At 39.5% G+C, this 25610-nt stretch overlaps 1 protein-coding gene across 2 annotated transcripts in view; it reads left to right on the forward strand.

The window, feature by feature from the left end:
• PLCH2 (phospholipase C eta 2) overlaps positions 1-25610 on the forward strand; it is a 68657-nt gene that overhangs the window by 28745 nt on the left and 14302 nt on the right. Inside the window, exons 1-14 of one of the 2 annotated variants that reach the window (XM_086625528.1) lie at positions 5019-5139; positions 11564-11710; positions 12060-12303; positions 12841-12970; positions 13659-13829; positions 16187-16280; positions 17636-17839; positions 18937-19057; positions 20894-21065; positions 21250-21357; positions 21731-21889; positions 23194-23286; positions 23742-23842; positions 24759-24856. In XM_086625528.1, coding sequence (XP_086481654.1) covers positions 5019-5139; positions 11564-11710; positions 12060-12303; positions 12841-12970; positions 13659-13829; positions 16187-16280; positions 17636-17839; positions 18937-19057; positions 20894-21065; positions 21250-21357; positions 21731-21889; positions 23194-23286; positions 23742-23842; positions 24759-24856 — 1963 coding nt within the window. Of the gene's footprint in view, positions 1-5018; positions 5140-11563; positions 11711-12059; positions 12304-12840; positions 12971-13658; positions 13830-16186; positions 16281-17635; positions 17840-18936; positions 19058-20893; positions 21066-21249; positions 21358-21730; positions 21890-23193; positions 23287-23741; positions 23843-24758; positions 24857-25610 lie in introns of those variants that run through there. The other variant, XM_086625529.1, reaches the window with a different exon arrangement.

Here is a 25610-nt window from a genome sequence, read left to right on the forward strand (position 1 = left end):
GCTTCCTCTGGGCAGAGGCGAGATGTGTGGCTTTAATCCCGAGTGTGGATTACAGCCCCTAGAGTTGCTGTCCAGATGGTCTAGCAGCCTGGAGCAGTCCATAGCTCGCTCTGTGTCCAAGCCAAAGGTCAGGAGAGTGGAGTTGTGTCGGAATTAAGGAAAAGGCAGTTTATATACAGTTGGGATAACATCGTGGTGCAGCTGATGCTCTGGCCTTTCTGAGCCTGTGAACGTGTGATTGAATGAGTGCAGGAAATTCGGTTCTAACTTTCCTTGTATCTGAATTTTTGCCTTCCTTGGAAGTTACCAGAACCATCTGAATTCTTAATATAGCTAATACAGAAGTTTTCAGTCATCAGACAAAAACAGAAAATATGACAGATGTTGTCTACGCTCCACCTGCATGTACTCCCCATATTCCTCTTCTTGGGAAGAGGTCATGCCAGAAACATAGGAAGCTGTTGCATGCAGACATGTAGCAGTAAAAGAACATAGAGCACCACGGAAACCTAAAAGCAAATGGCTCCAGGAGAGGAGAAAGGGAAACTGAATTGACTGGTCATGCTGTCTAGATCATGCTGCTTTAGATCTTTAGGAAGCAGCATTTCTGGGGAAAGGGAAGAAACATAAATTGCACGTTTAGAAGTAGCGAATGAGCATCATGACTTCAGTTCATCAAGTCAGGCTTCCTGCACTCCTCCTGTTCCTGGGTTTTGAACCTTCAGTGTAATTCAGATGTATTTCTAAACTGTGTTTAGTGATGGGCATTTCAATGTGATTTCTTTGCTTTTGTTATTTCCCTCAGAAACATCTCAGCATTTAGTACTTCAGAAGATGGTAATGGGCCTGCTAACTCATTGGAACATCTTAGGCTGGGGTGTCTGAATTGTAGCTGTGACTGTAATCTCTGCAGTTTTTCCAGGGCTTTTTGACTGGTGTTTACAGCTCCAAGTGCAATGGGGAGGATGAAAGCAAGTGAGAGATAGTGTACAGATAAATGGCAGTGTGCCAGGTGACATTAAAAATTTCTATTTCCTCCTTTTATTTTATGACTTGTGGGTTGGCAATCATTTTCTTTTTATTCTGCAGGCATTAGGAGCAAGATTTCCCTGGATGGGAAGTGGGAAATAGTGATACCTGTATTAAAGTTAATACAGGTATCACTAATTGCTGCCTGCGTGTTTCTACGTATTTCAGAATCAGCCTCTTGTGGTGAGGTTAGTTTGTTAATCTGGTAAACTGGGTCGGTAGGATGTTCAAGCAAGGATAAATGGAGTGTGTAGCTGAGAAGTTACAAGTCTAATCCTTGTGGATTTAGGGGTCAATTACAGTATCAGTTCTGTAATATTTAATGTCTCTGGCGATCAATATATTGAATTTTGAAAACCAGTTTATTAAGAACCCCTGAAGTATTTTCTGTGACATCTTCAGCTGGTAGCTGGCTGAAGTATAGAAATTATGTTGGCCTGATGTTGCCTGATTATGCTCAAGCTTCTTGCTACACTGTGAGCCTAATTTACCTCTTGTGTTTCTTCTTTGTTTTGTCTTCTGCTTGAATCCTGATGTACAGAAGATAAGAGAGTTCAGAGCCTGGCCTGTGCATTGAAATTTTTAGTTTTGTCTTTTCTACTTTAAGGGCTACAGCTGTTACCCTAGGTATTAAGTAAGTTTTAACACTTTTTCCTTCCCTCAACAGTAAAGCATACATGTTGGGAAGGAAAGCCATCCATCCTGATGGATTGCATTAATGATAATCTCGTTTGTCTCAGGAGGATCTCCATCTTGCTCGCTTTTCTCCATCTCCCAAACCATGTGTATGTTGTGATCCTATATCTTCCACAAGATGCTCTTTCTCCGTATGATGGAGTCTGGCTTTTCTGCTGTTCTTGAAGTGAATATCTTCTTTTACAAGACGTTTGACATTCCAGCATTGTTCATCAAATGTTCTGAGTTCCACTTTTAGCTAAACCACAGGCCAGCCTGCAGACTCAAACATTGTTGGTTTTCAAATCTTTTTGTAGCATGAAAAGCCTTTGTTACACTCGGAGAATAATAAGTTTCCGAAGTGCCATGGAAAGAAGTCTCTAATCTGCATGTTGTGTCAGGTGAGCAAGGTTTTTCTGAGGATGTCAAGTGAGGCAAGAATAGAAACTCGTTTCAATAGGCTTATATCCTAAGCACTAAGCTCGGAATTCTTAAGAGTTGGGAGAGGGATTATGTCCCTCCGTTATGCCCCTCCATTTAACCCTTTGTTATTTCCTGTTCCTTTCCCACACTATTACCTGGTATCCAGCATAAATAGAGGGGCTTTTTGAAAGATTTTATTTTCCTCTGTTTATGTGATCATCTTCTTAGGAGGCCTGAAGGATGGATGGATAGTGCCATCAAAAAGGATTTAAATTAACCTTCTCTGGGTGGGATTTGGATTACAAACCTAACTTTACCTTGAACATTGTAATAGTTCCTCTTTTTTGGTGCTATAAATTACTGTCATTTCTCTGTACTTGAATAAAAACAAATCCACATTCAAAGTCCTGCCTGTGCAGAATTCTAATTCTGAACTGCGAAACTAGTATCTTGGGCAATGCTGCAATAGGAGTTATGTTTCACTTTTTTTCTCCCTTCCCTTTGTCCCCCAGGTTGGTAACACATAAATCATTAATGCAGAATTTAGGATGTCCATGCAGAAATAATTTTTGAATTTTAAAAGGAGTCTCTTTTGCTGCCTAGCACACAGAGTGCCAGCTACTGAGATTTTGTTACATGTACAACCTGGAAAATTGCAAGAAATCCTTCTGATTAGTGCTGCAAGAGAAGAAAAAGAAGCTAAACAACTGCAATACTTTTGGTTTATTGCAAAAGTTTACCTTAACTGTTTTCTTATAATTGAGACCCTTAAAGTGTAGTTGCATCTCCTCCCTTGTGAGGTACACCAGTGTCATTCTCCCCATTTAAGATTTTATTTCTATACCATGAAATTTACCCCCAAAGCTGTTAACTGATTTATTTAAGAAATTCAGAGAAGCATGGGGTAGGGCAGGTAATTAAGCCCACATTTCTCAGGTCTCATTCTGGGCCGTGCTAGATCTTGCTTCCTCTGAAAAAAGGATTAGGATCTTTAGAACAATACTTGATGGGTTCTTACCTTCTGCATAGCAGTGTTTTGTTGTGTGGATGTATGCTTCTTGGCACTTCACAGATGAAGTTGCTCCTCCTCTGATGCCAGTTAGTTTGCCATCATCTCACTAAATCACTCTCAAAAGATGCCTTAGGAGAATGGAAGGCTATTGCTGAAGTGTTTGAATAGATAGCAAAAGGTGACAAGAGTGTGCATAGCACTATTGCCACTGTTGACCCGTAGTGCAGACCCAGTTGGTTTTGCCTTTGGAATTAATCTGTGGTTAAACTCTGAGTCCCGCCTAGTGTGAGAACTCTGGGCATAGGTGGTGAAATAAACAACTTCTGATTGAGAGTGAATCATCTCTAGAATTAACTACTCTAAAGATTTTTCAAACTGTGAAGGGAGGAGTAGGAAGCACTTAATGAATGTGTTTTTAAACGGGCAATTTGTGTTTAGCTCATGGAGCTAGAAGCGTGTTGAGCTCCTTGTACAGATCACAGATGGCAAGAGCAATTGTATATTGAGCTTAAAACCTCATGTAGATTTAGAGGTTCTGATAACATAAATTACAGGTTTCTGTATTTGGAGTTTAATGGGTGCGTTTCGAATAGAATGAGGCAGTGACTTAGTGCTTTTTAAAAATTAATCCTTACCTGCTTTGATCTCCGTCAGTTTTTGAGCACCCTCACTGTTCCTGGTTTGTGTGTGTGCAGCGTTTGCTCCGTGCAATGGAGCTGCCTGGCTTGTGTCCTAAGCAAGCATCTTCTATGGGGTAGAGTCAGTTTGCAAAGACGTTTCTAAATGGGTTGTGAGATGGAAAGATGCTGCTAACATAGGCAAAAAAAAAAAAAAAGAAGAAAGTGCTTGTTTTTAAGCTGCTTTTTTTTTTTCTACAGCTGTAACATGTCACCTAAATCCCTTGACTGGATAGGGCAGAACCACGGCTTTAGGATTAGTGCGTGTGATGGATTTAGGATTTCAAGCAAACATGTGTTGCTGTGTTTGCATCGTGTCTAGTTTTTACTGCCTAGAGAGAAATGTTTTCTTTTATCAGCCATGTCCGTTAAAATACTGAGGAGAACCTTCTGAGAAAAGATGAAGACTGGCACAAAGATATTTTGAAGAGCTATACTAGAAGAAAATGTGATTGTTCTGTTTTTTTTTTCGGACCTGGAAAGAGACTGAAGAGCTTAGGCACCTGGACAGATTCACAGTGAAAGGCAAGGGTGGCTCAGGAGGGCGGAGAGGGGAATGGACTGTGCTATTAACTTTGCACTTATTTACTGCAATGGATATTGCTGGTTGGTTTTGAAGAGCAAGTAGAGCCTTCAGCAAGAGTGGGACTTGCAAATCTGTTACTAATCAAATATATAAAAGGGGTCCCTCTGTGTAGGCATTGCTGTCGGAAGGAGGAAGCGGCATGGAGAAGCCAACAACTGTGAACTGGTATGTCTTGGTGGATGCTTAGCAGCTGACAATGTAGAAAAGGAAAAAGAATATCATCGGGAGGCCTTTCTGTCCAGAAATGGATTCATCTACATGCCATCTAGCCTCATGGCCCTGTCCGTGTCCATCATGTGTCTTCTTTAAAATGTTGAACTGAAACCCACCCAATCCTTAAAAACAGACACATAGGTGCATCCCATAGAATCAAAAAGATTTTTGTTGGGATTTTAGTATTCTAAATCTGGGCAGGGGAGGAGGCCTAAATTTACTGTGAAACTCTTCTGTAACAACCTGAAAAAATACTGCTGGATTTTGAAAATCAACGATTATCTTGTTTTTTTCTGATAATGTTTTTATGCTATTACGTTGAAAACGCGTGCTACAGAATCTTGATCTCTGCTAAGGCCTGCAGTGCTCGTGTTCAAAACTGAAGCTGCCCTTTGTCTTGGATATGGATCCCTCAAAAAGTCCCTTGCTTCAGAATAAGTTCTCAGTGGCCCGTCTGGCTGAAGAGTTTTTCTGGGTTGGTGGCAGCATCGTAGCTTCCCCGCGATGGAAAATCGGCCATGTTGGTAAGATGCAGGCTGAGTACCTGCCACTTAATTGAACAAGATGGTACAATTTTGCAAGCTTTTGTGTTTAAGTCTTATTTAGTGACAACTTTGTCTAGCAGCAGTGTGGGGGGAGCGGTAAAGAAGGAAGAACTTGAGACACAGCCTTAGTCCTGTGTTACTTTGCATAGTTGCTAGTGCAGTTCTTTTGGTCTTCAAGAACCTCTCAGTTATAATTTCATTTTTGATTTCTTTATGTTTCTCTGGAAAAGAAAATACAAGGTGGTACTTTTTGACATGGAAGGACCTTTTGAAATTTTCTATTGCATAGATAGAATCTATCTTCCTCTCTGCACCCAAGGTAAGATAGGTTTGCTATCTGCCAGAATTTGTACAACTCAACTCTTTGATTTTTCAGGCAATATTTGTAGTTTTCTGTCTCTGAAATGAGCATTTGGAAGTATCTCTGTTGCCTTCTTCCACAGTAGGTCACTGGACTCTTGGGAGATTGTTCTCTGAATACTGATGTGCAATGGCAAAATCTTAAGCTTCACTAGATATATGAAAAGGATCCCTTCTTGCTTCGTAGCAGCCTTTCTTTTAAATAGGTAATAAAACCAGCAAACTTAGATGGAAATAGCTAGAGAAATTAGATGTTTCCTGTTCTAGTAAATGCATTTTAATAGCAGTCTTCCTGAGCCACTCATGTCCAGTAAGGAAGTCTGCTGTGGCCTTGACCAGAACCACCTGTTGCCTTGGAAGCACTTTTTTGTCCTACTTGTCTGTCTCACCAATCAAAGGTATTTTTTTTTAAGAGGAAAGTTGGAGATATGGATAGCTTAGAAACTAATGGGAATTTTTGCAGATGTCCAGAATTGCCATCTTACCCTGCTTCTGCATTTCCCTGGATCCAAGTGGCTGATGGAGTCTCAGCCGAGAGATGGAGAGCTGACAGACTGACCTCAACTTAAGCACCCTAATTTCCAGAGGATTAAGGGCATCTCTTTTCCTATTAATGTCTCATTTGTTAGGGGCTGTGCGCTTTAAGGATGGTTTCAATCTTGCATTCTCTCTTGTATGCAGCAAACACTGTCCTAACCATTGCTGGCAGAATTATACAGAAATTAAAGATACTTTGATTTTTTTTTTGCCAATGAAAAGAATAGTAGAGAGTCCTGAAGTTTAGTGAGGGTTGAGTAAGTGAGACCAAATAAGGGGGAGAAAGTTCTTGCACTGGTAATAAGATGGTTGGTTGAAAAGGTTGTAGACTGTAGGAATGCAAAATGAAACAACTGAAGATTAATGAAGTTGGATGTGATCTGCTTTGGAATTGGATCCTGGCATAATGATGCAAATCAGCCTGCTCTACATGATCTATGAACACTGTAGAGAGAAAATACCTTAGATTAACTCTTGATCATGCCACTCACTGCCTGACAATGTCTCCTTTTCTGGTTTTTGTGGGTTTTTTTTATGGATTGTTTGGTTTTGGTTTTGTTTTTTTTTTTTTAATTTGGTTTGGGGGTTTTCTCTGTGTGTGTGTGTGAAGTAAAACCCACCAAGTAAGAACAGCCCCCTTCTTATGTAGGGGAAAACTGAACCAGTATGTCCCTCAATGAGTTCTTGTTGTAAAGAAAAGACTGAACTTTAAAGATGCAATAATAAAGAATAAATAAATATGTAAAGTTTAACAATAAATAAATAAAGGTGGTTTGCCTCCACTATGAACCACAGGATGATAAATTCTCTATGTACCAGAATGTTTTTAATAGCAGTTCTTTTGATTCATATGGCACTGTGTCAAGTAGGAATTACTACTGGTGTATTCCATTAGCACAGGTGCTTGTAGAAGGAGCCCAAACTGGTTGCTGCAGCCAACAGTTAATGTTAAAGCTTCTGTGACAAGACCATTACTTGAGTGAGTGTCTTCAGGGTCAGAAGTGACATTCTTGGAACTTCTGTTGTGAGAGTGGTATGATGAACTGTCATGGAGATTCCTCAAGCTCACAGAAATCAATTGTACAGTTCATAGATAGAATTTTCAAAATGTCTTCTAATTCGAAGACTTTTCAGCTACTGTACTGGGTGTATTATATATATTACATATTTTATATGGTTTTATATTATTATATTTATATTAATTTTTTTTTAAGATTTGATGCATCCTGTCTGTCACTGCTAAACTGAAACTGATATTCCTGGCAGGAATAGTTGGAGCCAGTCAGTCCTTTGGTTACCTATTGATGAGCCAGTTACAGCTGCAAAACCATTTCCACTGAGACTTTTAAAACCACAGCAATTATTATCTCCTCAATGGATTTGCAGTGCTGAATGTGTGACAAGTGTGGGAGTCGTCTGTTTGCAAGTGGGAAGATGTTTTGGTTTGGTAATATTTTAAGGGAACAGCTTGCCCTTGCAGTGCACATGCACCGAGGGGTTTCTCTAGGCTCACAACCATGTTGCATCTTCTGGAGGCCCTGAAGAGAAATAAGCCTCTGAAATGTCTTCTCCATACCATAAGGAGAGGAAAAGAGGGGCTGTTTCAAGCACACCATCAGGATGCATCTTGTCAGAACGTGCCAACAGGGCAGAGCTGTGTGATGCTGGCCTTTGGACACACGGGGCTGGCCAGGGCTGGAGCTGCATGGCATAACCTGGAGCTGTGTTGAACTTTGGGTGTGAATCTTTTGACAAAGCTGGTCCATGTATAAAAATACTCCGTGACTCAATCCTCCTAACTTTTCTTCCTCACATGCTAAAATACTCCCACTCTGTTGCACATTTACATCAAACCCTGAAACTCCTAAAAGACAATAATGCTACTGAACCATAAATAATTAGTAGACATGAGAGCATCTTTCTAATAATAAGCATGAAATTGGGCTCTTTTTTTTTCCCTTGTATCAGGACAAATTGTAGGGATTCATCATTTGTGTAGTTTTGTTATTTTTACTTCAAAATTTGTTATAGTAACTGTAAATTACTATGAAGAAAGAAAAACTGCTTTGAGTCTTTTTGCTGCATCAGTCTAGTGTCACTTAGTAAGAACACGAGAATGGAACGAAGTGTTCTGTGTTTGTTTCCTGCTCTGACATTGCTTTTTGCCGCAGTACAGAGCTTCAGCTCCTCTCCACGTCTGTATTTTGTCCAGATGCAAATTGAGGCAACTCATTAGATGAAGAGAGAGCTGAACCTCAACTGAATTCTGCAAAAAGGTGCTACTGAAGTGCAAAATAATATTCAGCCAAGAAGAAAACTTCAGCCTTAAATGAAGATAGTTAGGAGCCGTTTCTTCAAAAAAATTATTCATGGCAAGACTCAGGGATTTTAATTTGAAGTATAAAAATGAATCCTTAAAGAAGGTATCTGGACAATGTAAGGAGAAGCAGTTATACTTTTCTTCTCATCACTGTACTATTCTCATTTACATGCTGTGAAAGACTTCAGGGAAAAAATACTATTTTTTGGTTTGCTGTAAGTACCACTATGATTTTTTTTTTTTTCCTGCACATTTTTTCTATCAGTCTCTCTAGTGCTCTAAACTTTCAGTCACGCAGACAGGTGAGGGTGTATGGTTCAGTCCATGTCCATATGTAGGAATGTGGAGGTGAGCTGTTTGCCCTCTCCATCTCAATCCCCTGGTCTTTATCTGGCTACCCCCAGCTAACACCTCTGCATTACCTTAAAGATTTTCCTTCCCATTATGTTGGTAGGATCCAGGAAAGCTTTTGTTCTTCCACTGACACAAGAACAAAGAAGTTTCTTGTGCTTTGCTTGTTTTCCCAAAACGAAAAAGATAATTACAGATACTTAAAACAAGTATTCGGTATGGTCTGAGCATTCCATGGCCAGGAACGCTGAATAGAAAGAACAGTCCAGTGTCCAGGTCAGCTGGGACTGGCTGCTGAGGTGCTGTATGCTCTGGGGAGGTTTGAGAGAGCAAAATCCTGCAGCAGAAATGAACAGCTGCATTAAAAAGGCTATCCAAGGATGCTTATTAAAATTTCAACAGCCAGGGAGTATATTCTTGCTTCACATAAAAGCAAAGTAAATACGTGTTGCATAAAGTGTACTTTTATTTTGGTGCTGCTTTATTATTTTCTGTAACAATGTACTCTATAGAATCGTGGCTTTAAATTTAAATTTTCTTTTATTATTAGTGATCTGCTTTCAAATTAATCTATTTTGATGAACCTTCTTTTCCTGAGTAAATTAACTGAATTTGTATGAATGTGTGCTCTAAACTACAGGAATGTCAATGATTTTTTCCATTTCTTTTTACTCTACCTTGCTTCTCTTGGGTGTTTTGGCTTTTGCCTCAGAGAGAGACTTGAATCACCCCGAAGAATTGTGTGGGTTTTGGTGCATTTTGGAATACGTGAAATTAGCGTTTTAGTTTGGACATTGTTTCATCTGTAATCTGTATGTACAGATAAAAGAAGAGCTTGACCTCAGGATTTCCTTGTATTTATCAATCTGTACTCACTAGAATATGCATTATGTGCATTAATTTTCATTCTTCCATCCAGAATCTGAGTAGTAATTTACACTTCTCATCTCTTGGTCTGAAAAAAGTATATAAATATATTGGATATGGTAATAGTTTTAATTTTACTTAAGAAGACCAGGCAGGAAAGCCATGGGGAAATTAAGTCACAGGCTACCCTCTGTCATTATGGGAAATAAAGGGGGGAGCTGGCAGAAGATATGAGATTCTGCCTTCATTCCTGGGACATAGCCCAGTCACTACCAGTTGGTGTTAATGGAAATGTTGATGCTCCATCTCAGCTTTCTAGAATTACTATTTCCAGAGTTGACTGTTTTCTTGGGGCTGGATGGCAAGTAAAAATGTGATGTAAACAGCAGACATGCAACGCTTTTGTGATGACTCTGTGTGTAATGAAAATGGGTGTTCTTGCTTCAGGAGAGAAGTAAATGTTGGGGCTATAAAGATTTTTTTGTGGTTTGCAGAAGTCCTAGTCTTGTTCTGTCATGCTAAAAATATCGTATTTTTACTAAAGGAGTTTCAGAGGAATGTTGCTGATAAGTTCAGCTTAACTTTGCATCAGACTTGTTCTCTTGTGAAAGATCCAACGTTTCCTTTACAAACCTGGTTTCCTTTTTGCAGACGTGTTGTGATATCTTGGTGTTAACAAGCAAGTTAGGAATATTGTCTGAATTTCCTTGTCCTTATTCTAGAAACTGATATTTGATAGTAGTTGATTTAGAGTGGGAGCAGAAGGTGAATGTTATTAGTTCAGCTAAATGCCCCCAGGTAAGTGTGCTGCTAGTAGTTCTACTATGCTCTGCTTATTAGTGTGGATTTGATGTGCTTTGTCTTTCGTCAGTCATGGGTATTGGCAAGTGGTGGCTGAATGTCTGTGAATTAGGACAGAATGCTAAAATATGATTCTATAGATCCACTAGGTATTTTAGGTCCTAATCTTGTAATTGCTTTAATACGGAGAGGTCATTTTCTGAGTTTACTTATTAGGATTGTTCACATTCTGGGAGCAGCTTATCTGGGTAAGTACTTGTAGAACTGAGCTTCTGAACCTAAGGAAGGTGCTCATGAGAAAATTTCAGAGGTTCCATTGCACCAGCTTATGGACTACAAATCCATCTTTGTCAGCATTCAGTGTTTTTTCTAACTGAGCCATAAATCCCTATATTTTACTGATATTTTGGACCCACTTTAATGCAAGTGTGTGAATTTCTCATAGTATATGTTGTAGGACAGAAAAAAAAATACCAATAGTTTTTTTGTTCATACTCCTCCTGTAGTATCTGAGTGACACAAAACATCGATCAGTGCAAATTATATCTGCTTGGTGTTACCCTTTCAGCTTCTTCCCAAAAATAGACCACTTCATAAGACTACTGTTAAATGGTGATACTGCTGACGGGAACTCCAGGATTTACAAAAAGGAATGTGAAAAAAAAACTTGTTGAAGTTATGCCACAAGGTTACTGTATGTTTAAGAGGCAAAAACTTCAGGCATAATGAAAATAACTTTCCTGACACGGATGGAACTGTGCTAATTTTTGCTAGCCAAGGATCCCAACTTCTGGGTGAAATTTTGTACTGTGTCCATCACAAGTTTTACATATCGTAGGAGCTGAAATTGAGCATTCAAGATAGATTTAGGAAGGATGTGTACCTTGTGCCAATTCCAATATATGTGTATATAATATATGCGTATATTTCTTACCTGTTAATACGGGAATGAAAACTTTCACATTTACAGGTAAGTCCATAGTTGCCAAGAATCTTTCTGACTTTTCCATCATATATCCTGACCTCTTATATTAGACAATAGAGGAAATCTTGCCCTTTGACTTGAACTGTTAATTTGGCAGCTGCTTGATATGTTTTCATCCTAAGAATGCGATTTTAAAGAAGGCAAAGTCTGACTAACTGATACCACTTTATTTCTCTCTTCAGTGGAAAGATGTATGAGTTCCATGCAAGCGGGTACCCAAATGATCAAACTCCGTGGCAGTTCCAAAGGGCTGGTCCGCTTCTATTACTTGGATGAACACAAGTCGTGTATTCGCTGGAGACCCTCTCGAAAGAATGAGAAAGCCAAAAGTAAGTGTCAACCATAACACCTTTCTTCTCATTCCTCCTAGGGTCTTGCCCTCTTACAGACAAACGAGCATGAAGGCGATCAGGAAGAATGTTGTACTTGAATTTAAAAGGCAGTGAATGATTTTTACGATGAATAGTTTATGAAGATGAAGTTAGCTGTTAGCTACGCAGGTTGCAGGAGTGTAGTGTGTTGTAAATGGATTGCAGGCAAAACCCGTGTGAATTTGGGACCTTTGAACGGGAGGTTTGAGCCCTTTCTCTACAGGATATCTCTGCAGGATAGATGCACACTGTCTGGCCTCGGGCGTGTACGCAATCACTAATGAACTACGTGCTTTTGTCGTTCTAGTTTCTATCGACTCTATTCAGGAGGTTTGTGAGGGGAAGCAATCAGAGATCTTTCAGCGCTATGCCGATGGCAGTTTTGATCCCAACTGCTGCTTCAGCATCTACTATGGAGACCATATGGAATCTCTTGACCTGGTATCTTCCAGCGGAGAGGAAGCACGCACCTGGATCACGGGGCTAAAATATCTGATGGCAGGGATCAGTGATGAAGACAGCCTCTCAAAACGCCAAAGGACCAGAGATCAATATCCTTCTTAGATTATCTGAGAGTATTTCCCAGTGGCAAAGAGATATCAATAACATAGGGATTCCTTTAAGTACTTGTTTTGCTAAAAGAGTAGGCACCAGGCTCAAAGCTTCGAAGCTATTGTATTCCCCGTTTCCAGAAACAGAGAGAGGAGTCCTTTAAGAGGATTGTTCTGGGCAAGATTTGGACATGAATGACTGGAGTGGACTGAAAAACATACAGGTATATTCTTTCATCTGTTACTTCCTGTGTACAGGTGTCCCATTTCATTTGGTTGTTCAGGACAAAGCATAATGCAGTATTGCAGTTTGCTCAGAGGTTGGTTATGGGCAAACAGCGTGTGTTGCATGTTAAGCATGGCAAGTCTAGAAACTGTTACTGAAATAACATGAGTAGAGTTATGTTGTATATTACCTCGAGCTTTCTTTCGTCCCCAGTCTCATATACCCTCTTTCCTAACATGAAAAAATCATAAATACATAATGTTCATTAATATCCGTTAATATTCCACGCTGTTCCTTAACTCCTATTCGATGTGGTTGAAGCAGACATTTGATGAGGCAGATAAAAATGGTGATGGCAGTCTGAGCATCAACGAAGTGCTCCAGCTAATGCACAAGCTGAATGTGAACCTACCCCGACAAAAAGTCAAGCAAATGTTTAAGGTAAGAAATAAAATGTAATTTTTTTTTCTAAAAGAAGAAGGATTGAGCTGCTGGAGATTTAACATGAAAGTAAGAGAGATTGTAAATACTTCAGCAGCTGGTTTGTTTCCACTCTGCTGAGAGATACTACACAGTCCATTTGATAAATTGAGAAGAGCTCCAGAAACACGTCATAGGTAAATTGTTATTCATAGAAAAAGGCATTATACCAGGTACCTTCTGGTGTTACATAACATAAAGACACTCAGTACAGAGGCTGCTTTTTTGCTACACTTCTTGATCTGAGACCCAGTCACGTTTCCTCCTGATTCTGCTCTTTAGGAGCGGAAAATCCTACAAAAAAAAAGAGTTTGCAGCTAGGGGAAAAATTTAAAGAGAAGTTTAGAAATAGAGTTAAACTACTTGAGTGTTTTTTCTGTATGTTACTGAATAAAAGAGAAATAAAAGGTTTATAGGACACAGATGCCTCAGGAAGCTGGATGGTTCAAGGGAAAGGTGTGCAAAGCATTCGTGTGACAAGCATCAGCCTGATAATCTGTTCTAGCAGGCCACACGGTGAGTAGGTGTCAGGCAGTATCAGCCTGTGTTTAGTGTCAGTGGTGTTTTATTCTCATGCAGGAGTTTGTTTATTTAAAATTTGTTCAATTGGGCAATTGAGATCTCATTGCCTTATTGCTGTGTGATGCAGGAGGCTGACACAGATGATAACCAGGGCACGCTGGGCTTTGATGAGTTCTGCGCCTTCTATAAGATGATGTCGACACGACGCGATTTGTACCTGCTGATGCTCACCTACAGCAACCACAAGGACTACCTAGATACCGATGACCTCAGACGCTTTCTGGAGATCGAACAGAAGGTACGGCCAAGAGAGGAAAAGACTTCCAGTCTGCATGCCTTTCTGTTTGCCATTGGGGATGCAGTGCCTTTTTAAAGGAGTGGGAACTTCGTTGCCATACATGTGAAAAATAGACAGATGCCTCTTGATTTTTCTCTTGTAGGCTGGCATGACTATTTCTTGAATCTTCCTGCTCTCACTACCTCTTTTTTCTGTAGATTCTTTTGTTGTGCCTCTACATATAGTCTCTACAGTTTCTTTTTCATGTGTTCTCTTAGGACAGTTCCATCAGTATCTGTCTTTTCCCAGTATTCAGTACCCTGGTGCAAAGATGGTATTCCTGGCTCTGCTTTTGACTTAGTGCATAGTCCATGATGGGACACTCAATTACTTTGTCACACTATCCCAGTTTGCAAAGTGGAAGATTGTGTTTTTGAAGAGCTGTAGAGAAGATTATTAATGTCTGGGAAAGAGACATTTTTTGAGGATATATGATAGCACATATTACTCTGTGTCTTAGTGCTTTAACTCCATTGCTGGGGTGGGTCTCTGTGTATGGTGCACCACGTAGCTGCCCCCTCACTGATCTGCTTCCTCTGTCACTGACTTGAACCTTTTTGGCATTAGGAATCTTTGTAACCAAGCTACCTGGCAGTCTAACACTTTTACTCCTATCCCAAATACTCCTTGGTCCTAACAAGTTTGGGTCTTTCTGGTACATGGTAATTTGGCATCTAATATCTGTACCATGAGGACATTCATCCATTGGAACAGGTTGCTGGGAGATGTGGTGCAGCCTCCATCCTAGGAGGTTTTGTGGACCAGCCTAGGTAACACCTTAAGCTAACTAATGCCACCTTGTTTGTAGCTGGCCCTGCTTTGAGCAGGATTTTAGGCTGGATGACTTCCCGAGGTCGCTGAATGATCTTATGATCATTGAATGAGAGACTCGTGGAAGATTCTGAAGTGTGGAAAAATAATTGGACAGCAAGATGCAGTCAGTGCAGGAACAAATGCATTGACTCATCTTTGCCTTTTTCCTCTCGTGATGTCTTTTGAAGCTGCGTTCCTGTAAGTCATAAATCTCCATCTGTTTCAAACGTCTCAGAAATGAAAGAATAAAAAAAGTCACTGCTCTGGCAGTTATCTTTTTAGATAAGTGGGGTGTGTTTCCATTTCATTGGTCAATTGATCCTCCAGATGGTGAGAGGAAAACGAATGCTCACCACAGGACACAAATCAGATAATCACTGATGTGGACAACTCATGCCTGTGGGGCTTCTCTCCCTTGCCTACTGCTGCCCTTTCTCGTACAGTTTGTGCAGGGAACACAAGTGTTCATTCTGCGCGTTTGAAGCTGTACCAGAAAAACCTTCTGTTGTTCCAAAGCTTTACTTTTTGAACCCAGCAAACCTGTAACATATGGGCAAATAAAGGGTTAGGGTTTTTGTTTACCTCTTCTTTTACTTTTAGTTTTTAGGTTTTAAATTATCCCCAGAAAAGGCATTGATCTGCTAGCAGATGTGCTGGTGGTTTTATTTCCCCCTAAGCAAAGATTCCCTGTTGCCAAAACAGTCATCAACTTGGTCACTTCATTGGCAGCCTCCTCTGGTGACAAAGGCTGTATTTTCATGTGTCATGTACAGCATCTAATGGAAAGGATTTGCTGGACCACTCAGGGCAAGAATATTAAATAATAGCAGGGATAATAGAAGAAAAATTAACAGCAAATAGTAGGAATATTAAATAATAGTGTTAAAATTGAATTATGAAAACATTACAAGGTAAAAAAAAGCTACAGCTTACAATAAACGGCCCTTTTTTAATAAATGACAACATTTACAAACATATATTTCCCTTTATACTCTTTCCTTTTTCAGTTGAAAGGAACCTTGAAGTCAGCAGATTTCCTTGAGGAGGTTTCTGAGAGCATTGTGTCCTGATTCTCTGCTACCTTGCTAGTAAATTATTTTTCTGTCTGCTGCATGAAGACGAGCCATTTTCTTGTTTTATTTTAAAATAAAGACCCTTTGCTAATGCAAACTAATCCTTTAATCCTACAAGAGAAGAAATCCTATTGGTTTGTGCCAAAGCTTGTTCTGTTTGGGTGCTCCGTGTGCCTCGTACCACTCTAACCAGATCTGACCTACAAAGCAGAACTCTGACCAGGCAGCTGCCAATAGGACAGAAACTTCTCACGGAGCAGTCTGCTTCTGATCTGACCTGACACTGATTGACAGGAGTGAGAATCTCACTGTGCAACTGGAAATCCTTGGTACCACCAGGGGTGCTTTGCTCAGTCGTTGAACTGCATGCAGATAAAAGAGCCAAGAGAAGCTGTTATTACTCGTTAACACTTCGTTTTTGCTTTTTTACAGATGACCAATGTGACTAAAGAACACTGCCTGGAAATCATCAGCAAGTTTGAACCGTGCCTGGAGAACAAGAAGGAGGGAGCTCTGGGGATTGATGGTAAGATGGCTGGTGTAGCTTTTGTAGGAAAGAGGCAACTGTTTAAATGCTTGTGAGAATGCTGCATTCGTTTGCATGATATGTAGTCATAGAATTTTGTCATGCTGTGTAGAGTATGCTTTTCAGAATTACTTTTTTTGGTATCTGTTATTTGCTGAGGAACTTAAAGGGAAAGTAAGAAGAAATGATTAATTTGCCAAGAGTCATTAGCTGCATGTTTGCTGACATACGCTGTGCCCTATCAATTTTTCATGCTATCTGCTCTGGCTTGTTAGTCTTCTTGTTTTGCTCTAGCTGTATTACTGGTTTGCTAGTCGATCATGATACGTGCCTCAAGACACTCTAATATTAGCCTGGACTGAGGTTCCCTGGTGCTGTTTCCTAGTGTATTGTTGATAAAGTTTTGGCTGCTATTTATGTTTATCAGCTCTTCTCCTTTAATAAAACTTCCGTCAACACAAAATGTGAAGCCTATAAGAACCATCATAAAGGTGACATTTTATCTTAAATTCTGTTCAAGCTCAATTTCTCTGTGTTCTGTAGACCGGTATTCCGAGGCTGATTTTGAGGACTGGAGTTATTTTGCCTTGTGTTGCTTTAGTGAAACAAAGCACCAGTCTGTCACAGTCAGAGAAATGCATTAAGACCTTTAGAAGTTTGGCAAGATTTTTATAGAGGCACTGTTTTATTTATGGAATAACGAGTGAAATGTCAGGAGGATTAGAAGTCTTGAAGCAGAGACCTTTTGAATAAAGGTATCATCACTGTCAGCAGCTGTTAAGCCAGGGTGTGAATGGAAATCTTAGTCTTTCATTGGTGGTGAATGAAGAGAATTTTGAGGGGACTTTAAATGGAAGTTACAGTTTTTAATGTTAATCTGTCTTGTGAAAGATTCTGTGTATTTGTGCACAAAGTATACTGGTGATCTGAGAGCAGCGGTTTCATACAAAGATAAAAGCTATAAGTCACTAAAACTTTGCTTCTGAGCAAACGTGATGATTGCAAAACAGACATTGTCCAGGTGATGTAGTTTGCATGATTTGCAAGCATCCCACTGCTTGGGAAAATAAATCCTTCTGGTAGCATCACTGAAAGTGCTACAGATATTTGATGTTTTGGTGTGAAGCCTGGAGCACTACTATGATCTTCAGCCTCATAAAGTGAGAGTAATGCAGTACTGCAGATCTTTCCCAGCCACGTGCATGCTTGTGCATGTGGTGTCTTATCAAAATTGGAGACTTACGTGTACATGAATGTGTTGGTGAATGTAGGGATGCGTTTTTAGGCTGGTTTTCAGAAGGCTACAGCAACAAAAAGGACAAAACTGTATTATTTATAGTATTGTTTGTTTACAGGTTTCACCAATTACATGCGGAGTCCATCAGGGGACATATTCAACCCAGAACACTACCAAGTGAATCAGGACATGAGTTATCCTTTGAGTCACTATTTCATTACCTCTTCACACAATACCTACCTCATGGGAGACCAGCTGATGTCCCAGTCTAGGGTGGACATGTATGCATGGGTGCTACAATCTGGCTGTCGTTGCGTAGAAGGTAAAGATCAAAAAGGAGTCATCGGTAGGCTCTGTAGTTTTCTTTCTCCATTGTAAAGGAAGACTCATGGCTCCTGCAGAAGACATCATAATTGGGTAGAGGAAAAAGCCTAGTAAAATGGTGTCTTCCCTTCATAAAGAACAACAAAATAATGTTGCCATATAATGGATAAATTTCTTGAGCATGGAAATAGGGCAGACATTTGAAGAGTAGTGTCGTTGGTACTGAGGAATAAAAGTTGTAAAAATATTTTTGTGGAGAGGATGCTAACATTCAGTAGAATGTATTGGTGTGTTTACTTTCTAGCCAAGTGTATGGCAACCAAACTGTCAAATATGGCACAGTTCCCGCTACATGCGAGAGGAGAAGCTGATATTTCTGATAAGGGAAGTAGGATTCTGTTATGTGAGATGTTGACAGCCTCTGCAGTGACCAGGAAGCCTTTATGTGAAATCCCTTCTGATGTTTGTAGTGCCTTTCTGAGACAGTACCTGTTTCATAATCACCTTTAATATCCTGACCATCAAAGTGTTTTCACAATTTTTCAGAAGGCCAATATTATGGTTTGCTCAGGTCAGGTTGTGTACGTGCCAACGGATGCTTCAGAGGAGGCAAACATTTCAAGGAAATATGATTGTTAACAAGCACAAGGTTAGGCAAGATCCAAAGAGGGCTAGAGATGCCCAAGTCTTGGCTTTGCTTGTGCTGTGAGAAGCTTGGCTAAGATTCTCTGCTTTCCTTTTCAGATTTAGCAGTAGTGTAATGGAAGTAATGCTATACTATGTCATCTCTCTTCCTGTCGTGATACTCTCAGCACTTGGTAAAGGAGATCTTTTTTGCTTGAGGCTTTCTCCAGCAATGGGGACAGTCAGCTCGACACAGTAGAGGGTCAAGGCCAGGAAGTTTCTTCAGAGAAACGATGTTCAGCACAGTGAGGAGGGAGATACAAATGAAGGGTGGGAATGAACCTATACCCTGCTCTGCTGGGTACATATCTGGCTGGGTTGCTGAAGGGAATTACAGGATGTCATAGTCTTCCTCAGGTGGTGGCCCCAGACATTACCTGTCTGATGAGTGTCATTGTTTCTGTTCTACAGTTGACTGCTGGGATGGGCCAGACGGTGAACCGATTGTCCACCATGGATACACTTTGACTTCCAAAATTCTCTTCAAAGACGTGATTGAAACTATCAACAAATACGCCTTTATCAAGAATGAGTATGTATACAGTCTGCCAACTTTTGCGTCGCAGGGCTGTAAACTGTAGTGTTCCCGGCATCCCGGTAAAGGCAGTCAGTGAAAATCTCGCTTGTTCTTGCATATGCCAGACAGAATTCCCAGTTGTTTTCTTCAAAAAGGAATAACAAGGCAAAACTGACTGAGTAGGAGCATTCTGTGTGTAGTTGGGGGGCTCTTTATCCCATTCGTACAAGACAAGAGGATCAACATGTTTTGACAGTGAATGTTTCTAGTGAATAGCTGACAGTTGAACTACACATCTCTGCATGTGTACTCCAGTGGTGCCAAGGTTACACTTGGTTGCTCCAGGGATGGGAAGCAAGTCAGGCAGCAGAGGAATACAAACAGACAGTAGCCCAATTGTGGAGAGAGCAGACTGTTCAAGAGAAGTAGGTTATTTTTCCTACCTGTACATTGCTCAGGAAGTCAGAGAATTATACAATGGGAAGTTGCATATGCCTTGGCAGTACTGTCCTCTTCCTGAGAGTCAAAACGTGTGTGTCAACTTATCTGTTTGGGTTTTTTTAAGATAAATTAATTTATCTCTCTAAAAATTTTCCAGTAGCTTCTGCAAAGCAGTCCATCTGCTTTCATTAATAGAGCTAAACTTTCACTGAAATTTCAGCCCAGGTAAACTTATTGTGAACCTAAAATCTCTGGAGTTTGTTTGCTTGAAGACATGGTAAATAAATCAAAGGAAAGGTGGCCAGCAGAACATAAGGCAATGCTTCTGAAATTGTTGCAGTTCTTAAAAGCTTTACAGAAGGGTTAACTGGGACCATGTTACACCTAATTATCTGTGGTGGGTTTTTTTCTTTATAGGTATTGATGCTCAGTCACAGTTTGATAGTGGACAAAACATTTTAGACTTTCAGGTATTTTCTTTCCCGGGGTAGGCTGGAGGCATAGCTGTTGGTAGGCTGCGCATTCAGCTAAGAAACTGCTTCAGGCAAAGCTAGGAATTTAACTATAGTCATCAATTGGGAAAGTTTTGTCCTGCAGGCATTGTCTGGCTGAAAGCCTCATTTTTCCTGATGAGAAGATAATGAGAGCCAGATGTCAGGATAGACATCATTTTATTCATAATTAGTTTTTAATTAATGAATCCGTCATCATTCAGCCCTGAAAAAAAACTGCACTATATACTGGTGTTTGTGCTCATCCTAAAAATGCCAAAAGAATCCACAATAAATGACAATAATAAAACTAAATCTAGAAATAATACTTGCTGTCTTTATAGAAGAGGCTTTATCTGCAGGCTTGTTTGTATGACACTGCTCTGCTGCTAGCTAGAAAAGTTTTTGTGGAAGAACCAACACAACAGGTTCGTAATTTGGTTGTTGGAAGTGAGAAGTCAAAGATAAAACCCTTTTGGAGATTTTTTTCAGTTCTTTGAAAGTTTGTTTACTTTTACCTGTAAGAGTACAGAAGGGGTGAAGCACTGATTGGAGAGGATAGTTAAAGGCACCGGCTGTTTAGGTTTTCCTAATGAATGGCTTGCTAGAATCTCTTTGATAGGAAGTGGAGGTCGGGACTGGGTGGTGTAGAAAGGTGAAAAGTGTGCTCTGGGAAAAAGTGCATCACATCAGACTGCAGAAGTTTCATTATCGTGTGGCTGTCAAAAATGGACCGTTCAGTTTGGAGTGAGCGGTGAGGTGTCAGTCCTGTGCCCACAGGGCTGATTTATCCAACCCCTGGGGGTTTCACTGGTGGTGATGCCTGTTACAGGAATGGCTCAGACAGTAATAACCCTTATCCTTTTAATGCTGTGATAAAAGCTGAATTCGCAGTTGATGATACTTATGTCTCTGCCAGGTACCCTGTTATCTTGTCAATTGAGAACCACTGCAGTGTCATTCAGCAGAAGAAGATGGCTCAGTATCTTACAGAAATTTTGGGAGACAAACTGGATCTGTCTTCTGTGCATGATGATGATTCCACCAAGCTCCCTTCACCAGCAAGTCTTAAAGGAAAGATACTGGTTAAGGTAAAAACCTGTGTTGTCTGTACTATCCCTCTATTTGTTTGTGCTGATTATGATTTCTATTTGCATGCTTTGACTAATTTTTCTTTTTTTTTTTCCTTTTCTTTTTTCTTTTTTTTTTTTTTTAAACCTGTGTGATAGCAAGAGCTGCATACTTACCTGCCTGTGTAATCATTTTATCTTCTAGGGGAAGAAACTTCCAGCCAACATCAGTGATGATGCAGAGGAAGGTGAGGTTTCTGATGAGGACAGTGCTGATGAGATTGATGATGACTGTAAACTGATGAATGGAGATGTAAGTAAAGTGATCATTTCAATGTAAATGTACTTTAAGTTTTCCCATCCCAGTGAGAAGAAATCTTGTATGAGTTCTCTGGAATATGGATGTGGTCTAATCTTTGGGATTTATCGCAAATCTTTCAGATTCTAAACCTTCGTGGGGACAGATTTGACAAAAGTGCAGCACCAGTTCTAGTGGTTATGTTTCAAGTTTGGAAGTTTTGTCTTTTAATGTTTTAAATAGCAATATCTCATGATTCTTTATTGCATCATAGCGTTCTTCCCCTCAAATACCACAAACATAACGTTTTAGTTTGCATTAATCCTGGCTGGAATTACTAGGACTTTTTTGATCACTACCTAGTTTAATGATTCTGTTTTATTTGTAGGCATCTACTAATAGGAAAAGAGTGGAGAATATAGCAAAGAAGAAACTTGACTCACTGATAAAAGAATCCAAAATCCGTGACTGTGAAGATCCAAACAATTTTACAGTTACCACTCTACCATCATCAGGAAAGGCTGGTCTAAAATCAGATAGTAAGAAGGTGAACAGGTTTTATTGTCCTTCACTTACCCCTAGACCTGATTGTTGGTTTTTTTGTCCCTGTAGCTACCTAGTACTATTATTTCATGACAATAATTCTTGTTCTTTCAAAGGTGGCTGACTAAAGTGACTTCAGAGAAAGAGGTGTTTAGCATTTCCATTTGTTGTGTTTTATTAGCTTATTGAGTAAATCATATATTATTGATTTCAGATTCATAGCTGAATTAATTCAGTTAATGATGATGTCAGGTGAACATCACTGTCAGATACACAAAGCTACACAAAGCTTTTTTTCTTGCTCACACAGCAATTGGAGCATGAAATCTACACATGAAATGACTTTTCAACAGAAATAACTTTATTTGCCATTACAAAAAGTGCGTATGAAAGTTGAGCTTTTTCCCCTCGGTTCTCTGTTCTATGCATTTACATTTGTATTTTAATTTTATACTAATGCTTATTTATAAAAATGTACTCAGCCTACAGACTACACTTCATGAACTTGAGGTGTTGTCATTTTAGAATTTGTAATAAGCCACAAAAAGCTTAGGAAGATTGTTGCATGTGAATGAAAAACGTTGGAGATCTGCCAGTAATAAGCAGGTGTACTAACTAGGGATTAAAACTAGGGGAGAACTAAGGATCAGCTTCCCAAAACTTTCTATGACATGAGTTTTGTACGTACCTTTAAGCCTGATGATTTACATAATGTATCAGGCAGTTATTCTTGTAAGATCCGTTGCAAGGCCAAGACTTCAAGAGTCCTTTTGCACAGATGTTAACCAGAATAGTCTGTGTTTTGTCTAGGAAACAATGAAACTGTAAGGGCATATTAAAGACCAGTAGCATCAATGAAGTATATACATTTGTAGGGATTTCAAGACTTTTGTTTCTTTCTTAACATGGAGTATCCTAGTAAAACTGCGTAATTTGCAGAAATAAGTCCTGTTAAACTGTACTTTTCAAATATTAAGCTACAAACCAGTCTGATGTCGATGAAGGTATGTAGTATGGGGGCATTCAAACTGCCTGGGTGAAAACAAAATTGTGGTTAGGCATTTGTGTGATTTCTGTCTGCTCTGAAAGTTCCCATGGACAAAAAAATTATGGCAATTATTGCCAGGGTACAAGATCTGGTACTCAGCTTGTGTTTAAAAAAAAAAAAAAATCTGCGTTGGTTTGGTGCAGTTCTGTTGACACTTTAGGGAGGCTCACTTCCCAAACTATTTCTGATAATGCTCAAATATGCCATCCGTAGCACTCTCCTTGGTCTGCTACATTGTTCTTTCTGTTTGGTTGCTTTAGAGTAAACTTGAGGATGATGTGGAATCTGGGGAAGACTTCAGTACCAATAAAAGGCACAGCCGGTCATTGATGGGCAGTTTTTCTAAACGCAAGGTGAGCCACTCGGTGGATTAGATCTACACTAAAAATTGTGTTCTTGGATTTTGCACACAGTGGTGGAGAGGAATATTATAATTGCATTCTCTGACAGAGGCTTGCTATCAGACTCTTCACCGAACAGATAGGCTGAATTACTGATTATAGTTGTGCAGAACAGAGTTTAAATTTACATCAAAGTCTAAAAGTATCCAAGATCTCCTCTGAAAAACATAAAAATTAATTTGCACCTTTTATCTGAGGATTTGTGATTCATTTCTAAAAAGGCTCTGACCTTGGGCTGAGTCTTCCCCATGTGCATGCATATTGTCTGCAATGCTGAGTGTTACAAAAGCTGTCATTTCCCATCTTCTGTATCATGCTCATCAGCATAACAAAGCAGAATTGTATCCAGCTGCTCAAACCTTGATCAGATGGTTATGATACTATGGTTTTATTTCCTTGTGGCACAGAAAAAAGGAAGCAAATTGAAAAAGGCAACAAGTCTGGAAGAGGGTGAAGATGATTCGGATTCTCAAGGAAATTTAGCCAGGAGCTCTGTACATTACAGCAGGTTTGTTAACAAGTGATTTGGCAATTTTGTTTCTAAAAAAGACACCTACATAAATGAACCCAATAAACAGATATGCTTCAGGTCTAGGAAGCCAATTTGTTGAAGGTTGCAGGTACGTGGCAGGAGTCTGGTGTGAGGATAGATCCAATGTCAGCCACAAGATCATCAGAATGACTTCTTGGTGCCATTCAGACTAATTAGCAAAGTACAGTGGACCTTATTTGTGTCTTGAGCCCTTGCCATCTCACCCTGCTGACATACAGGCCATTTGACTGGTGGCCCAGTGAATCCGTTAAGGGGGATTTGCAGTGTATCAGATCTCCAGCTGTTTTTTGGGTTTTTTTTAAATTGTTATATAATTTGCCAAATGAAGTTTCTTCCACATTCAAGTGATGATTTTGATTTTTCTTTTGAAATTGCCTCTTCATAAATCCTGATATCAAAGATCCTTTGTAGAATAGTTGCTTAAACTTCAGGCTTCAAAAGTAACAAATCAGGTCCAGCATGGTTAATATGCTGTTAGTGATAACCCAAAGGAAATGAGGAGGACCAGAGCATTGCTTTCTTACTATTTCTTTGGGATTTAAAAAGGTTTTTTTGTTAGCACTTGACTTGAGAAGTAAATATATACGTGAATAGATATTCCACCGTTTGGTCAAAGCGACTTAGTCATCCCCACCAGATCCTAGTAAGTGATCATATAAGAACAGGACTTACTGGTTCTGTGTACTTTCATGCCATTGGTTCCACAACTTCTGTGCTTTGGCAATGAAGCTCTATGGGGTGTAAAACTATTCAATACCTCCTTGGTGGAAGAAAGCCTTCTTACTTTTTTTTTACCCTGATTTATTTTAAAATATGAAAGATAAAATTTACCCCTAAATTAATGGGAAATTAATTTACTTTGTCTTTCTAGAATAAACCGGCAGAAGAAAACAATGAAGCTGTCCAGGGCACTCTCTGACTTGGTGAAATACACAAAGTCTGTTGGCATTCATGATGTTGAAACTGAAAGTAGGTTGAACTAAAAGTCTGCTGAAAATAATTGCTATATCAAGAAATGGAAAGGTTTATGTTCTTACGTGTCTTCTTATTAAAAACTGGTTTTCTGTTTGTTTCTCTCCCACCCTGAAAAGATTTTAACGGAAGAGCTGCACACGATAAAGCTATACTATTTTGAAGTAGCTGACCACTTGCCATTCAGAATCCACAAAGTGAGTCTAGAGTTGTGTGACAGCTTCCATAAGGGAAAAGAAGTTACTATAGGTAGTAAGCAGTACACGTGTAGTCTTTGCTAGCTTGTATAAAAGCTGCTACACAACACTTGCGTCCTGGGAAATAACAGAGGGCTTAGTTATGCTCTTGGGCAGAACAGTCTGCAGAATATTTCAAGCTTAAAATTTAGATTTGTAAGTCAAATCTGATGAAATATCAGCATTAAATTTCTAGAACGTTTCAGTCCTCTTCCTAAGTTTTCTGCATCTTATTTTGGTGGGAATCAAGTTTTAGTTAAAAGTGTCCAAAAGAAAGAATTGCTTCCCTTAAGCAAATTCAATAAATCTTAGAGAATTTTTTTAAAATATCTTAATGAAGATTCAGGTCATTCATTATATCCAGCTTCATTTTCCCAACCGTAACTCCTCCAATAAGCACAATGACTTTGCTGTAATATCAGAAAGGCATAATTCTGTCTGAGTGGGATGTATTAAAATGATGCTTGATAGTTATAAGGAACTAGTGCTATGTAGTTTTGAATGCTTTATCTAGA

Source organism: Tauraco erythrolophus, chromosome 23, assembly GCF_009769465.1.
Source record: "Tauraco erythrolophus isolate bTauEry1 chromosome 23, bTauEry1.pri, whole genome shotgun sequence".
Taxonomy (NCBI): Eukaryota; Metazoa; Chordata; class Aves; order Musophagiformes; family Musophagidae; genus Tauraco; species Tauraco erythrolophus.